Genomic DNA, 14,819 nt, shown 5'->3' on the forward strand with positions numbered 1-14,819 from the left:
AGGGACCCTGGGGTTGGAGGAGGTATCGGTCAGTGCTTGGTCGGGCTGGGGGGGTGAGTTATGGGTCAGCTGGTGCTGAGGTGTTGTATTCTCTTCCCTTGTTATTTCCCTTATCATTATTATTACTGATGGTAGCAGTAGTGATCTGTGTTATACCTTAGTTACTAAACTGTTCTTATCTCAACCCGTGGGAGTTGCATTCTTTTCGATTCTCCTCTCCTTCCCTCCAGGAGTAGGGGGAGGGCAAGAAGAGGGGAAGTGAGTGAACGAGCTGCCTGACTGGGTTTAAACCACCACAGCTCCCCACTGGGAAACACGAGAACCGAGGCTGCCCGTCCTGCTGCCAGCCACATTCCTAATCTAGAGTAATCAAGGATTTTTGCCTGTAAAGACTCTCACACCAAAGCTGTTTCACAACCACCCCCTCCAAATGCTGTTTTACCAGCCTCTCCCTGTCCCGAGTGGCTGACAAACTCTGCTCAACTTCCCCAAGTATTCCAACAGGAAGCAAATGTTAACACAAAAACGCTGTCGTAAGGAGTCACTTTAGGCACAGGGGCAACAAGAGAGATGTGCTCAGTCCTAACAGACGTATACTTGCACATCAGGGAGGTGAGCACCACCTCTGCTGTCCTGCTCGGAGACATCCTTTGTGAGAACAGCTCAGTCCATGGGTGGCATGCACTCATGGCAACCCACCAGAGAAACTGACTCAGGTGATGCTCAACTGGAGTAACACTGACCTCTGTTCTTACAGGTACAACCCACCCTCAGCCTGCCTTCAAATGCCTGGTTTTGTAACAAAGGATCAAGAAAAAAACAGGACACTGCTACATGGATCTTTTTTCTTTGCAATACTAATATCTACAGTGAAACATTCATAACTGCTCAACAGAGTAAAAATATGCTACATCAAACCTGTACCAGAAAAAGCAGGACCCCTGTAACAGCTGGAGAAGAGTTTGCAGGTAAAAATGAGAATTAAACAGCCAGCCTGAAAATATGCCACTGGAAACATCTGAGAAAATAAATAGGGCTGTCCTTTCTCTGCAGCTCGACAGCTGCTGGAATTGGTGCAATTCATCTTCTGGTTTGATGTTGCTGTTGGGATCTTGGTGCCGTCTCACCACGTAGCAGCACAGGCACAGCCCTCCAGTCCAACAAGCCCGGTGTGAAGTCCCTCCAGGAGCAGGGAGTGTGCTCGGGTGCTCACCTGAAGCAGGTTCCTGTCTCTTGTGAAGGAAGCACTGCACATCACACTGAACAGGAAACCCAACAGGGAACACGCCGCCTTCCATCTACATTCTCATGAGAGCCCACTGCAGCAGCAGGGCCATGCGTTGGTCTGTGAGAGCACGCTGTTCCTGTGATCAGTGAGCTGCAGGTCCATGTCAAACACAGAAAGCAAAGACATTTGTCTGCCCTCCTGGGAAGCACACACTGTCTGGATGGCAGACAAACTACTGACGAGGAAGGGCTCCAAACTAATAATAGCGTTTCCCAGGGGATTCATTTACAAAGTGCCACTGGTCCTTGGAACCAATATAGTGTACAGTATATATTACAGCAAACACCAGCTCCGCAGCTTGTGTTGGCCCCTCTCTGCACTCTATGCAGAAGGACTCAAATATCCACACTTTTTACAATAGACTCCTTCCCTTTTTATACAAAGGAAAATAAAACCATAAGTTAAAACAGCAATAAATTAAAACTACAGAACGTGTGCGTCCTGGTCAGCCCCCTTTGTGCATTCCAATCAGACTGGAGAGCTTCTCACAGTGCTCAAGTTTCAGGGATTCTGCTTTCTGCTTTAACCGCTCGTCTCTGTACAGCTTGGCCAAATTTGACAAATCAGACTCTGAAAGATGAAAAAGAAGATACATATCAGGATGAGCCTGCTTTCAGTAACTGCTTCTCTGTGCTTTGTTATCCCTGTGGCTCGTGGGGGGTCTTTTTAATTCACTTTGTTTCAGTGAGACTGGGCATGTTAACATGCTCTAAAGAGACACCATGGAGTTTAACCAAGCTACTTAATGAAGACAAGAGTATTTTCCTAAGTGTTTGCAAACCCAATCCTCTCTAAACAGTGCACTAGCAGGACAATAACCAAACAAAACCCAAGACTGATTGTTAATCTATGAAGAAAACACACACTATAAAAGTATAGCTTGGAAGTCAGTTAAGATTTTAAATCATGTTAATGATCTAAAGCATAGGTGATTGCTTTAAGATATCTGTATATTGTTAAACTAATGGCATAAAAGGGGCTACACAGCACCTGTCTTAGGCAATACTGTCACTTACTTTGGAATCAGCTCTCATCCCACACTAATTCTTAGGGATGCAGAGGAGGGTCATTCCACAGGAATGACCAGGAAAGGCCAGTGTGCCCTTTCATTAACAACACAATCTCAAAGGTACTTTGCACATTTCTTTTTCTTCTTCTCAAAAGTAACATGAAGCTGCAATAGTCTCCTTGTTTCAGTTATTTCCCCCCCTCAACAATTCAGAGAATTTCTTTTGCTGATTAGCTAAGGAAATCCTAATATAGCTTTCTCCCTGAAGAATCCTTTAGATCCAGCACTAGACACACCTAAGAGAACTGCAGTAATTTGTTGCTGAAAAGGTCAGAATTTCCCTAAGCACTGGGTACCTGATGACACTCAACTTTTCAGAGCTTTTATACACCTTCAAGTCCCTCATTTAACAAAATTATTCAATAGGTCCTTTCACTCCTTAAGTCCTCTGTCCCTGTCCCACCGAAATTTAAAGCCATTTAAGCCTCCACCTATTTATCGAGAAGCTTTACAAACTGACAGGCACAACCATTTCATTGTAGATCGGGAATCAATTTTCAGGTTATATAACTCAAAATGCCATTCAAGTACTGCTGGGCACATAACCTTGACAAGCCTTCAGTAAAGCCAGACTCGGGTAATTGTCTCCTAATGCAGCGTCCCTGGAGCTCTGCAGTGAACTCCAGGGACCTTATTGGGCAGAGTTATTCACTGCAAATGGCTGCATTTCTGACAGCATTCACTCTGGCACATCTGTTTCTCGTGTTTTTCTATCTCCTACACAGATCTGTTTCTTTGAACTTTTTAAAGGAAGCCACATGCCCTTATTCTTGCTGTTTGCAGTTGCCTCTGATTTTCTACAGCTCGGAGCTCTTTGCAGTCTTACATTACAAATGTGCTAGCACAGCTGAACAATCTGTAAAACCTGGGATGTGCTGTTTGTACTCTATTAGGGATTTCAGAGGACCAAACCCCACAGCATACATAGCTTTTACACACTATTCTGCTGTGAAGGGAGGAGCAGTCTACTGCAGCAGTATAGAAGTGACCAGCTGAACAAGACACTGGTGCTTCAGTTACTTTTGCAGTTTTCATTAAGGTTGCCGGACACTAGGTCATGCTTTTCCAGTCATAAAGTCAAGGACTTTAAGAATCAAACTGTTCCTGTATAACTAATCTGTGTTCATTCTGCTGGTGCTAAAGAGAAATGCAGCTTCAGTAAAAGAAACAAACAAATGTACTATTAATAGACATTCAACTGACAAAAAGAGAGCAGCCCATGTGAAGTTAAACACTTAAACAAGAATTAACAGACCCAAGTTATGAAGCAACAGTTGACTAAGAACTGTCTCACCATCTCAGAAAACTCCTCCCCAGCAGTCCATCATGTACTCACAGTTTACTCAGGGTTTATTTTTACACACTTGGCTGTACTAAAGTTAGCAGAGCCTCAGCTGCGCTCGTTACCTGCTAGCTGGCCTAAATGACAGTCACTCTGAAAATGGTTTAGTTCTTTTTCCAACTATAGTGGTGTCCTGGGGCTACTGCAATTGTGGATGCTGTAAATACATCTGCAGATCTGTGACTAATAAAGCCTCGAAGTGTAAATTGCTCCAGAGGAGCACTGGTTTGCAGCCCTGTCTTAGCATTCAGTGCTGAGTCACCCCACCCTCTCTGACTTAGGCTCTTTTAGACTTGCAAACCCTGTTGCCTGTTTTGGGGCACAGCATTCCTCAGCTTGGTCTACGTGAAAGAGACAATCTGGCAACTTTCAGTTGCATAAGGTAAATTAAAAGGATTTTCTGCAAGAAATCTATTCCCTCTCTATAGCAAGCCTACACGCAAAGCCTACAGTTACAAACAGCCATATATACCTAGAGCACTGCTACTGCCAGCTACAGATGCTCAAAATCACAAGTCGAGCACACCAAAAACTAAGAGATTGTTTGGGGTTTTTACAGTCTTATATTAGGATCTTTTTAACTTCAGAGCCTACATCTACTCTTGAAAGTCAAGATGGGTAACTTTCATGTAAAATAAACCAGTCTCTGGACGAAAACAAAACAACTCTCCCCATAAAAAACCTGGGAATAGTTTGGAGTCAGAAGCACGGACTGTTCCCTGCAGCACAACAAGGCTTGCTTAGACAAAGCATACACTTCCATAATGATGCAATGGGTGAAGAAACTATAAACAAGTGCAAAGAGACTTAGTGGTGTGCCAAGAACTGCTTTACATGGAGCAAATTAGAAAACCCTACTAGTGTGTTGAAGCAGCTCACCTGCTACTACTGAACATTTACACAGAAACAGCTTCTTACAGCTTCCTTTATGCACATTGCTAGTTAGTGTGATGGGTTCATCAGTTACAACATCCCAACTTCAGCTAGTCCTTGTATTTGATTTGTGCTGTTTTGTACAGTTCCAAAAGGAGCAGGGATTTGCTCAATGAACTAGATCAGTAGTAGTTAACAAGTAATACAGTATGAGGTTAAATAAAATATACATCCCCAATCGACTTAGGATCATAGAATCATAGAATAGTTCGGGTTGGAAAGGACCTTAAAATCATCTCGTTCCAACCCCCCTGCCATGGGCAGGGACACCTCACACTAAACCATGTCACCCAAGGCTCTGTCCACCCTGGCCTTGAACACCGCCAAGGGTGTTCAGGGGATGGAGCATTCACAACTTCCCGGGGCAACCCATTCCAGTGCCTCACCACCCTTAAAGAACTTCTTATAGCCAATCTAAACTTCCCCTGTTTCATTTTTAACCCGTTACCCCTTGTCCTGTCACTGCAGTCCCTAATGAAAAGTCCCTCCCCAGCATCCTTATAGCCCCCCTTCAGATACTGGAAGGCTGCTCTGAGGTCTCCACGCAGCCTTCTCTTCTCCAGGCTGAACAGCCCCAACTTTCTCAGCCTGTCTTCATATGGAAGGGAAAGAAACAAGGGAATCTTTGGCAGCAAGAATTATTCTGAATGCTCACATTCTGTGCTCCCCTTTCAGCATTCAATTCTTGTTTTTAAAAGACAATCTTGACTATGGAGAAAAACATGATCTCAAAGTCATCTAAAGATAGAAAATGCAAATAAGCACACAAAATAAGCATGAAAACATGCTCTCTGAAAACTGATACCAGTAACACAGGCCACTGCAGGATAACCATAGGCACTTGAATAGGCTGTGGGCTCTCACCTAGGGAAGTGTTGAAGAAAAAGTTAATTGTCTTGTGGAGCCAACAGAAGCAAAAACGATTCTGCTCCAGCAAAGGAAATGTGGAATAGGTGATGTCTCAAGGTCTTTTCTAGCCCTCACAATGTTAGAGCAAGATAAATGTGGATGATTGTATGTTTAAAACATCATCACTAAGAGTTATTGAAGCATAAAATCTGAGTGGAAAAAAATATCTCAAAGGGTGAGATCTACTTTCCACTTGTCTCTCCAAATCACCTAAAATGAGTTCTGACAGACTCTCAAGAATAGCAATAGCAGATGTGACAAATACCAGTGCAGAGATGTTACAAGCATCGGAAACTGAGGCTAAACCCAGCAGTGCCTGGTGAAGCACAGCCATCCCCCAACTACCCAGGGGTCGCAGGCACACACCTATAACAAAAGGAACTTACTTTGCTGTTTCTCCTTCCAGCAGCTGGTCTGAATGTAGTCTATGTAATCTTTTTCAACGGTTTTCTCTAGCTCTTGAAGTTCTGCTCCTTGATAATTCCTCTCGAAGTTTTTATCAACGTAGTAAGGCACCTGCAAGTTCTCGGTTTCTCTACTAATCACATGGCCTATGGACCTATGGAAAAATGGAGAAAAGAGGGGGGATAGCAGTTTAAATATAAAGAAATCAGGAGGTGTTTCTCCATATCAGCATTTCCAGAGGACAGTGCTCACAACAGCTTCTTTACAGTTATTTTCTGCAGCACTACAGCTCCCTCAGCCATCCCATAAGGAAATTACAAGTTTCAGGCGCAGCAAATTGTACACTACAACCAGCATTCACCCCCACCCCTGCTAAAACCACAGGGAAATATCCAGTGTTTGGTGATCTCTACAAAGAAGTGACTGTGAGCTGACACTGTTCTTTGCACACACAGTGTGTGTTCTCAACAGCTCAGTCAAGACACTTCCAAAACATCAGAGCAAATTTTATCTGTGAACAGCAGCTCCACACACTTTCCTCTGTTTGCTGATAATTTCTGTCAAGCCAGGTCCAGAAATCCATGGGAATTGGTAGCAAATGTAGAGATTACAGAAAGACATGTAGCTCTTGAACTGCTCAGGGCACAATACAACTGGATCTGGATCTTCTCAATTTCTGGATCCCTTAGTAGAAATAAAAATTAGCAGGGGAGAATGTAGCTGGGTTTTTATAGGGTTTTATAATCATCATTAAGCAAAGTGGGGCATGGAATATCCCAAAGTGGGTAGAATTTCCCACTCTGACACAGCCACTGGATTAAAGCATTCTTGTACCCTGAACTTCCTTATTTAAGCAAAGATACCCAGGCATTCTTTCAAATCACTGCCCAGAGAAAGAGGCAGGCAGCCAAAACACAAAGGTTACACTCTACTTGATGGAACTCAGTTCACTCCTTCCACTTCCTGGACTCCTTCCCTCTCACTATGTCTCAGAGGTGTATGCTCTCTTTATATATATATATAAATAACATACATATATTATATATATAAAACCCAATTTCTTTCAGTTTTTAGGCTGTTAGGTTTCTCTACTTGATGGAACTCAGTTCACCCCTTCCATTTCCTGGACTCCTTCCCTCTCACCATGTCTCGGAGGTGTATGCTCTCTTTATATGTATATAAATAACATATATATATATTTATATATATATATATATATATATATATATAAAACTGATTTCTTTCAGTTTTTAGGCTGTTAGATTTTTCAAGGATATGATTTAGAGAAGCAGGGTAAGTGTGTGCCAGGCTCAGGCCTGGCTATCTCAAATCAACAGGCAAAGGGGAGGTTGGGAAGGAAAGCAGGAGAGATTAGCTGCTCAGGGACACTGTGGGAGGGTTCACATGGCACTGCCAGATAGCAAAAACATTCGCTGAAAAAAACCCAAACCCAAACGAGCCAGAAAACAACCACCCTCCTATTCTCACACTGGGTCTACACACTGACATCTTGTGGTAAACAACGATAAAGGGTGTTGGGCTACTATGACAGTGCAGGTAATACGGGCCTAAACCCAAGCAGTTCTACTAGAAGGCAGCAAGGGGTGTGTTTGGAGCACTCTGCTACTGCTGTGTGCAGCAGGTTCTCCAAAACCCACAGGATCCCTACTTCTGTGGCAGCAAGAGCTGGTGAAGGTGACTGAAGTGAGCTCTGTCTCATCAGAGAGCTTCCTCCCCTCTTCCCAACACTGGATGCTGAGAAGAGCAAGTTTTTTCCTCTGCCTCCCTCAGATTCCAGCAGTCTGGTGGTGTCCGCCTGCTTCCAGAGCTGACTAGTTCAGCTTGGCCTCTGCAACTCCAGGGACCTGCTTCCTTACAGATGTTAAACCTGGCCATTACAAGGCTTTAATGATTTGTGGAGCTTGACAATTCTTCCCATGGAATTCAAGCTCCAGAACACATTTGGATTTATGCTTCATTTTGTTACTGCTCTCCATAGGAACTCCAGTGGTGGTCCCACAGACCCCTGGGGCTAGGCAGATGACAGCTGAGCAGCACTGTACCTGAGCTACACCCACCTTCCTGACACTGCATCGCTGTGCAAAACCATTTCAGGCCAGTTGAGAAAGCTTTCTGGCTCAGCGCCTGTTTCTTCAGCACACAGTGTTAATAAAGCTCACCAGAACTAACTTCACAGCTATAATGCTTAAGAGAACTTGTTCATAGGGATGGTTGGTGTTCCCATATTTACAAATTGATAGTGCTTTCTAGAAAGAACACAGCACTAACATGCATTTTGCTCTCAAGTCCAACTTCACTTAATCTCAAAGACTGAAAAGCAGAACAACGTGGTTTGGAATGACTTACGATTTGTAGAACAAGCTGTAGGGTGGGTTTGTGGCCATCAGCTGAGTTATAACTGACACAATTATGATGATGAAAACTGGCATCAACTGAATAAACGCAGAATATGAATTCTGAAAACAACAACAATAATTAGCAGTTAAGAAGAGATAGAGATGGGAAAGGATGCATCTGTCCACAGAAACCAGGCTATCTATCACAGACCAACAGTGTAAACTAAAGAGGAAGTGCTTTTGAATTGAGAGATGACATATTAATTTCAAAATAACCTTTATTAAGAATCTCAGCAAACTCTTTCGAGCCATTTGCTTTCAATTATATTTTCATGACCTGTCTTTCATCCACAGCTCCCTTCAGAAGGTCACAGATGCCCACAGCACAGTAACCAAACACAATCCAAACTAAAGGAACACCCTGCAATTCCCACTGGGCATCTTCTGAAGTTTGCTACATGCATTCTAAAAATCCCCATTTCAGTTTCATGGATAACATGGGTGAAAAGTGAAGGGTTAAGAGACTGTATGTGGTGTAACTTCAGTCAGGATGCGCTTGGGGTTTTGTCTGAATGAATTTTGAACATAGAGTGGTAAAAAATACCAAAGAGAAAAAAAAGAGACGTTTATTTCTGCTCTTAACTTCTAAAATGCCTTTTCTTATCAGGAGCAAAATATAACATGCACCTATTTAGGCTTTGCTCTCTGCCCTGAGATAGCAACAAAGATACCTGACATTGCAGTACGTGGACTCCTTTGCCCTAGTGGAGCTGTCCTTGGGCTCTATCAGGGCTGATTTTTCAGAGCCTGACAATAAGAGACTCACAGGGAAAAATTAATCTTCCTTGGGGAATGATCTCATTAGTTTAAAGGCTGACTCTGGAGGAAGATGTCTGCAAGGCAGGTGGCATGTGTGTATGTGTGCCAGCAACAAATGACACCCTATGTGTTTCACTGGGAGGCAGTGGAGAACAGTGATGAATGGTGTGCCCCAGCGGTCAGTCCTGAGATTGTCCTTTCTGGGCAGTGGGATTGAGCAGCCTGAAGTTTGCCAACACCAAGCTGTGTGGTGCAGTCACACGTTGGAGGTAAGGGACAGGATCCAGAGGGACCTGGGCAGGCTGCAGAGGTGGAACCATGTAAACATGACCCTGCACATGGGTCGGGGCAATTCCCAGCACGAACAGAGGCTGGGGGTAACTGGATGGAGCAGCCCTGAGGAGAAGGACTTGGGGGTCTTGGTCAATGAGAAGCTCCCCATGACCGGGCTTCAGTGTGCGCTTGAGCCCAGAACCCCCCCAGTGTGCTGGGCTGCACCCCCATAGGGTGAGCCGCAGTCGAGGGAGGGGATCCTGCCCCTCTGCTGCATTCTGGGGAGACCCCCCCTGCAGTCCTGATCCAGCTCTGGGGCAACAGCACAAGAGGGATGTGGAGCTGTTGGAGAGAGTCCAAAGGAGGCCATGGAGATGCTGCGAGGGCTGGAGCAGCTCTGCTCTGGAGCCAGGCTGAGAGAGCTGGGCTGGGGCAGCCTGGACAAGAGAAGGCTCCTGAAGGGGAGACCTTAGAGCAGCTCCAGTGCCTAAAGGGGCTGCAGGAAACCTGGAGAGGGGCTTTGGACAAGGGCCTGTAGGGACAGGACAAGAGGAATGGCTTTAACCTGCCAGAGGGGAGACTGAGATGAGCTCTTAGGCAGAAGCTCTTCCCTGTGAGGGTGCTGAGGCGCTGGCACAGGGTGCCCAGAGAAGCTGTGGCTGCCCCATCCCTGGCAGTGTTCAAGGCCAGGCTGGACACAGCGGCTTGGAGCAAGCTGCTCCAGTGGAAGGTGTCCCTGCCCGTGGCAGGGGTTGGAGCTGGATGAGCTTTAAGGTCTCTTCCAACACAAAACAATCTGTGTATCCCAGACTCATCTTGCCCTGTGCTGGACGAAGCCTGTGCAGCACCTGCACAGAAGTTGTGAGCTAATTTACTGAAGAATTAAATATGCAGTGAGGACAAGCCAGTACTTCTGTGTGCATTAGCTATCCACATCTGGACTAATTATTGCTGGATTACCAAACCATTAGAGCCTGCAGAAAGCAATCACCAGCAAAACACCAGTGACAGAAATCCCAGGGCCTGTAATCCTATCAATTCAATGTATTTTTAAAGTAGTGATGAATTAAAGACCATCTAGTTATTGTTGAAAACATCCATTTTGGCTGCAGTGCTGGAAGACAAACACTGAGTGTTTAGGAATGGGAAGGTCCGTCCTGGCTTCAGATGTGTAAGTTGACCCCTCTACCATGGTGAAGTACTTAAACCCAAGAGATCCCTCCTCCTGGCTACCTGTGGCCTAGTTTCCTCCTCCTCTTGCTCCTGTGTCCATGCTCTTTCATTCCGGTGCCTCTGTGGATAATAGTGTGTGTCTCTGGCTACATTTGAGAACATGTGGATATTTCCTGTTAACAGAAACCAAGAGAGAGCCATGATGTTTACTCAGTTGCTGGTACTCAGCCCTACTTCTCAGTTTCTAGTTGATTATCCAGGCTTATACTACCCAGCCTACATTAGAGCTGTGAGACCTTAGATTAAAAAGCACAAACACACCTTGGATCTAAATGTCGAAAGAAATATGTTGCTCCAAAAAGTGTACCAGAGAAATTGCAAAGTTTGCCCCAAGTCCATGTTAATTTAAATCAAACTGCAGAAACATGCCACACTTTTTGTTACTCTATCTCATATTTTAATACTGGGTTGGTCATATCCACTTGCAAGTCTGTAGCTTGTGTTGCATCCCCAGGCTGTAAGCAGGAAAAGTGATTTGCTTCACCAGGCTCAGGGCATGAATTATGGCTTTCCATAATTACTCAGTACGGTCTTCTATGCTCTTTTCTACTTATTATTCTTTCAAGCTATTAATAGTTTCACTTAATGATTTTATATTAAGGAAAGAGATTTAAAAAATAGCCTTTTGAGTAACAAAGGAGAACAATTCAGGATTTCCTTTCTTGCACACTGAATGCAGTTAATTTATTTATAAGAATTCTAAAATGAGGAAAGAATTGCATCTGCTGTTTCGATTTGAAGCTTGAATTTGATTTTATCACCATATGAATATCTTAATAATGGCTGTGCTCTCCCCTTTTGCATTTCAGAATGTTTTTGTATTAGAGAATGGAAATTCATGACCTTACCATAACAACAGAAATGCAAATCTATTTTTAAGCCCTGGGAAAGAGGTTACATTATTTTATGCTCTTATACTGTCCTTTCTCTTCATTTCCCCAAGAATTCTGCAAGAAACCAGTCGGAAGTGACTTTTGCTATTGTGTCAAAACATCTGTTTCCTTGCTTGTTCCAAGGTTTGTCCAAGGGGCCTGGCACGTTTGCAGGCAGTGCTCCAACAGAGACACAACCGCGGGGAGGGGTGTTAGAAAGAATGTGTCTTTCTTGACCAAAAGTTTGTTTCTCTCATGCAACCCTGCTCAGACAGTATTCTACCAAGCTGTGAAAAAACAGAAGCAAGTGTGGGAGGGGAAGAATGGCTTCTGCAGGGAGCCTAGAAAACATTTTCCCAAATTCTACATTTCTCAAAGAATTCCTGTCAGCAGTTTCTTTCCTTTCATGCGCATTTATTTTTTGTAAGTTCAGCCTGTAGCCTCTAACCATTGTAACGTCTTAAGTCTAAAAGGTGAGCAAACTGACAAGAGTGCTAAAGCACTTTGCTGCCAGGAAGACCCTGAGCTCAGCACACCTTTCAGATTTACTTTAATCCAAACCTGTATTCCACTGATTTTCCAGTACTTTTGTATTTGTAGTACAAATACAAAAGCTGAGGCTGGACTGAGACATGCACGGAGCTACTACAGGTATGGATCTACTCTTCAGCTACTGGATCCTGCATATCCAGTAACAGCCTTTCCTGGCAGGCATCACTTTCTCAGCTAAGAGGTTTTCATTTCTTTACAGTATACAAGCTGCTGCAAGCCAGATGAACTCCTGTGTTTTCCTAGTTAAAGGGGTGCTGAGACCACCACACCAGGAGCTGCTGCCATGCACACTGGAACACAGAAAGTTGTCTTGAGTATTGCACCATTAGCAAAGATACCTCTGATCCTTTCCCAGTCACGCTTTATTTTACCTCCCATACTATTGCTGGCTTTTGACAATGGAGGGAATAAAAGCAACAACAAAAAGAAGGGTCTACAGCTACAGCTGGTATTAAAATGCTGCCTAGCGAAGAATTACACAGCCTAACTAACCTCTTGCCAGACTAGTGTTCTTACCCCTAATGTACTGACAAATTTCAAGAGAGGCTAGGAGGTTTGGGACTTGCCCCAGCAGCAACAGCCTTTACTGTGTTGGCAGCTCTCTGCGCTAGAATTCCTGCACAACAACCCTGGGTTTTGACAACACTTTGTGGGAAACAGAGCTGCTAAAATCTTAAGTTTAAACTGTACATTAAAGGAGCTTTTCCAGGCACAAACACCTAGGAAGGAAGAAAAGAGCATATCCAAAAAGTTTTTTTTCCCTTTTCAGATGTACTGAGAGCAGCTGAACTTCCTTTATGGCCTAGTGTCAGTTCATTGCATGTCAAAAACACTGCAGATACTGACCTGTAGGAAAGTGCCCACCAAAAAACACATTGAATATTTCTTCTGGTGTAATGTCTGCTTCGAATTCTGTGTAGTAATTGTAGTGCCTGGGCTGGCACGTGCTGACATGCTCCTGGTCACTTCCGAATTCATCGTATCGTAATCTTTTCTCAGGGTTGCTCAGAACTGCAAAAGCATTTCCTATTGCTGGAGAGGGAATGAAAAGAAGTGTTACACAGCTGTATCACGCAGTATTTCAGATGTCAGACTTCTATAAGCAGAGTAGCAATAAAGCCCACATGGGCACGGGAAATTTGTGCTTGACCAAAGATTGAGTTACTTTTAAAAGAGTAAAAAAAAGTGCTACAACACTGATGTTACCAGTGATGGGATTTATTTTCTGCTATCCCTGATATCAGGAGAAACACAAGAGTGTTAAAGTGTACGGAGAGAGCTGAAGTGTTTGTAAAACTGAGGTGAGAGAATCCACTTCAGCCAAGAGCCTGAGTGAGGAGGTAACATGCTATCAGATCAAACTAAGCACTGATCGAGAAGTGCGCTTCCATATAATACAGAGTTAATAACTCCAGAGGCTAATTAAAATGCAGAACCCTATTCCAAGTTTTTGTCTCCAGTGAAGGTGTATGGCAGATCTATGTCACACTTCACATCAAAACATCCCAACCTCTTCGGTTCATCATCTTCCTTGACCTTTGACAGAACATGGCTGTAAACAAGTTCATAGAGAAATACAACCCTAGCACAGAAACACAAAGAAAAGCCCTTCAGAAACTCCTTCTAACAGTCTATGAATGGATATCTTACTTTCTTCCTGCTGCCTTGCAGTGCTGGTGCAGACAGCTGCAACACAGCTCCCAGAGAGCACATGATGTCAGTTTAGATGCTGTAACATTGTCATAGCATCGCTGCTGTCTACACAGGTTTAGATTGCGAGGTTACTGAAAAGACCAGACACAGAACACCGGACTCCAACTTCAAATGCTTGCATGTATATATGTATGTGTATATATAAAGGGTTTATTTATGACACAGAGTGGGTATTGATTACACAACACCACACTCTCCTGCACGGCCACTACTATTTCCAAGCATTGTTCTGCGCCTTTAGCAGTATCTAAGAATGAAATTCGGGATATGTTTTCATTTGCTTCCAACAGAAATCTCTATTTTGAGGATTAAAAGGCAAACCTTGCCGAGCAGCAGCAGGGTTTTGTGGAGATGGGCAGATCTGTCCGTGACACCACCAAGCTATGTGGGCCTGCATGATGCCTTTATATAAGGTGCACAAGGGTACGTCTGGGGGGCCTGCCCTCATCTCCTTGCTCTGCGGCTGCAGGACCAGGGCCCGCCTGCCCTCACCTTTGAACGCCTCCGTTGCTCCGGGGGCACGGTTCTTGTCAGGGTGGAATTTGAGGGCCAGTTTGCGGTACGCTCTCTTCAGGTCCTCCTCGCTGGCATCCTTCTCCACCCCCAGGATTTCATAGTAGTTCCGACACCGCTTTATCCTGGAAGCGCACACAGGGTTACCTCACGGCCTCTCCCCACAGACCCGCCGCAGCCGCAACCCCCCCCCCATGCTCGTCCCCCGCTGCTCTCCCGCCGCCGCCCCGGCCCCCTCACCGCCGCACGCCGTCCAGCTGCTCCGCCGTGTAGGTCATGGTGGCCGCGGCGGGCCCCGGGGCAGCCCGCCCGCCCCTCCGTCCCTCCCTCACAGCCCGGCGGCCCGGCCCGCCCGCGCCGCCATGTTGTGCGCGGAGGCGGCGGCCGCGCGGGGGCCTCTGGGTAGGGGAGGCGCAGTGGGGGCTGCAGGACCGGGGGTACCGGCGGCATGGCGGGCGGGGGGGGGTCCGGGCCTGTGTGCTGCCGTGTGTCCGGGGAGAGCTCAGCGCAGGGACAGCGGCCATAGGGAATGTTGTCCCTG

General features: G+C 45.2%; 1 protein-coding gene and 1 long non-coding RNA gene across 2 annotated transcripts in view; one reads left to right on the forward strand and one right to left on the reverse strand.

Moving 5' to 3' along the window:
• The window catches only part of LOC133270882 (uncharacterized), a 131,785-nt gene that overhangs the window by 96,757 nt on the left and 20,209 nt on the right, over positions 1-14,819 (forward strand). The gene's annotated exons all lie outside the window — the stretch shown is intronic.
• Positions 832-14,663, reverse strand: DNAJC18 (DnaJ heat shock protein family (Hsp40) member C18). Its single transcript, XM_061456449.1, has 7 exons — positions 14,519-14,663; positions 14,258-14,403; positions 12,899-13,084; positions 10,629-10,741; positions 8,314-8,423; positions 5,928-6,100; positions 832-1,858 (listed from the first exon to the last, which is right to left on the reverse strand). Exons 1-7 carry the CDS (start codon positions 14,554-14,556, stop codon positions 1,734-1,736), a joined length of 891 nt encoding a protein of 296 aa, XP_061312433.1. The 5' UTR covers positions 14,557-14,663; the 3' UTR covers positions 832-1,733.

The sequence above is a fragment of the Pezoporus flaviventris genome, unplaced genomic scaffold (genome assembly GCF_033815535.1).
Source record: "Pezoporus flaviventris isolate CSIRO_AGI_PZ_B2104156 unplaced genomic scaffold, CSIRO_AGI_Pfla_v1 ptg000023l, whole genome shotgun sequence".
Classification (NCBI taxonomy): domain Eukaryota; kingdom Metazoa; phylum Chordata; class Aves; order Psittaciformes; family Psittacidae; genus Pezoporus; species Pezoporus flaviventris.

Excerpts from the sequence above, each read along its gene's own strand:
- DNAJC18 (XM_061456449.1), bottom strand. The coding sequence starts at position 14,556 with ATGACCTACACGGCGGAGCAGCTGGACGGCGTGCGGCG. Across the intron at positions 13,085-14,257 it reads AGCAACGGAGGCGTTCAAAG|CAATAGGAAATGCTTTTGCA; the intron begins GTGAGGGCAGGC and ends TTCCCTCTCCAG. Across the intron at positions 8,424-10,628 it reads AGGAGGAAACTAGGCCACAG|AATTCATATTCTGCGTTTAT; the intron begins GTAGCCAGGAGG and ends TGTTGTTTTCAG.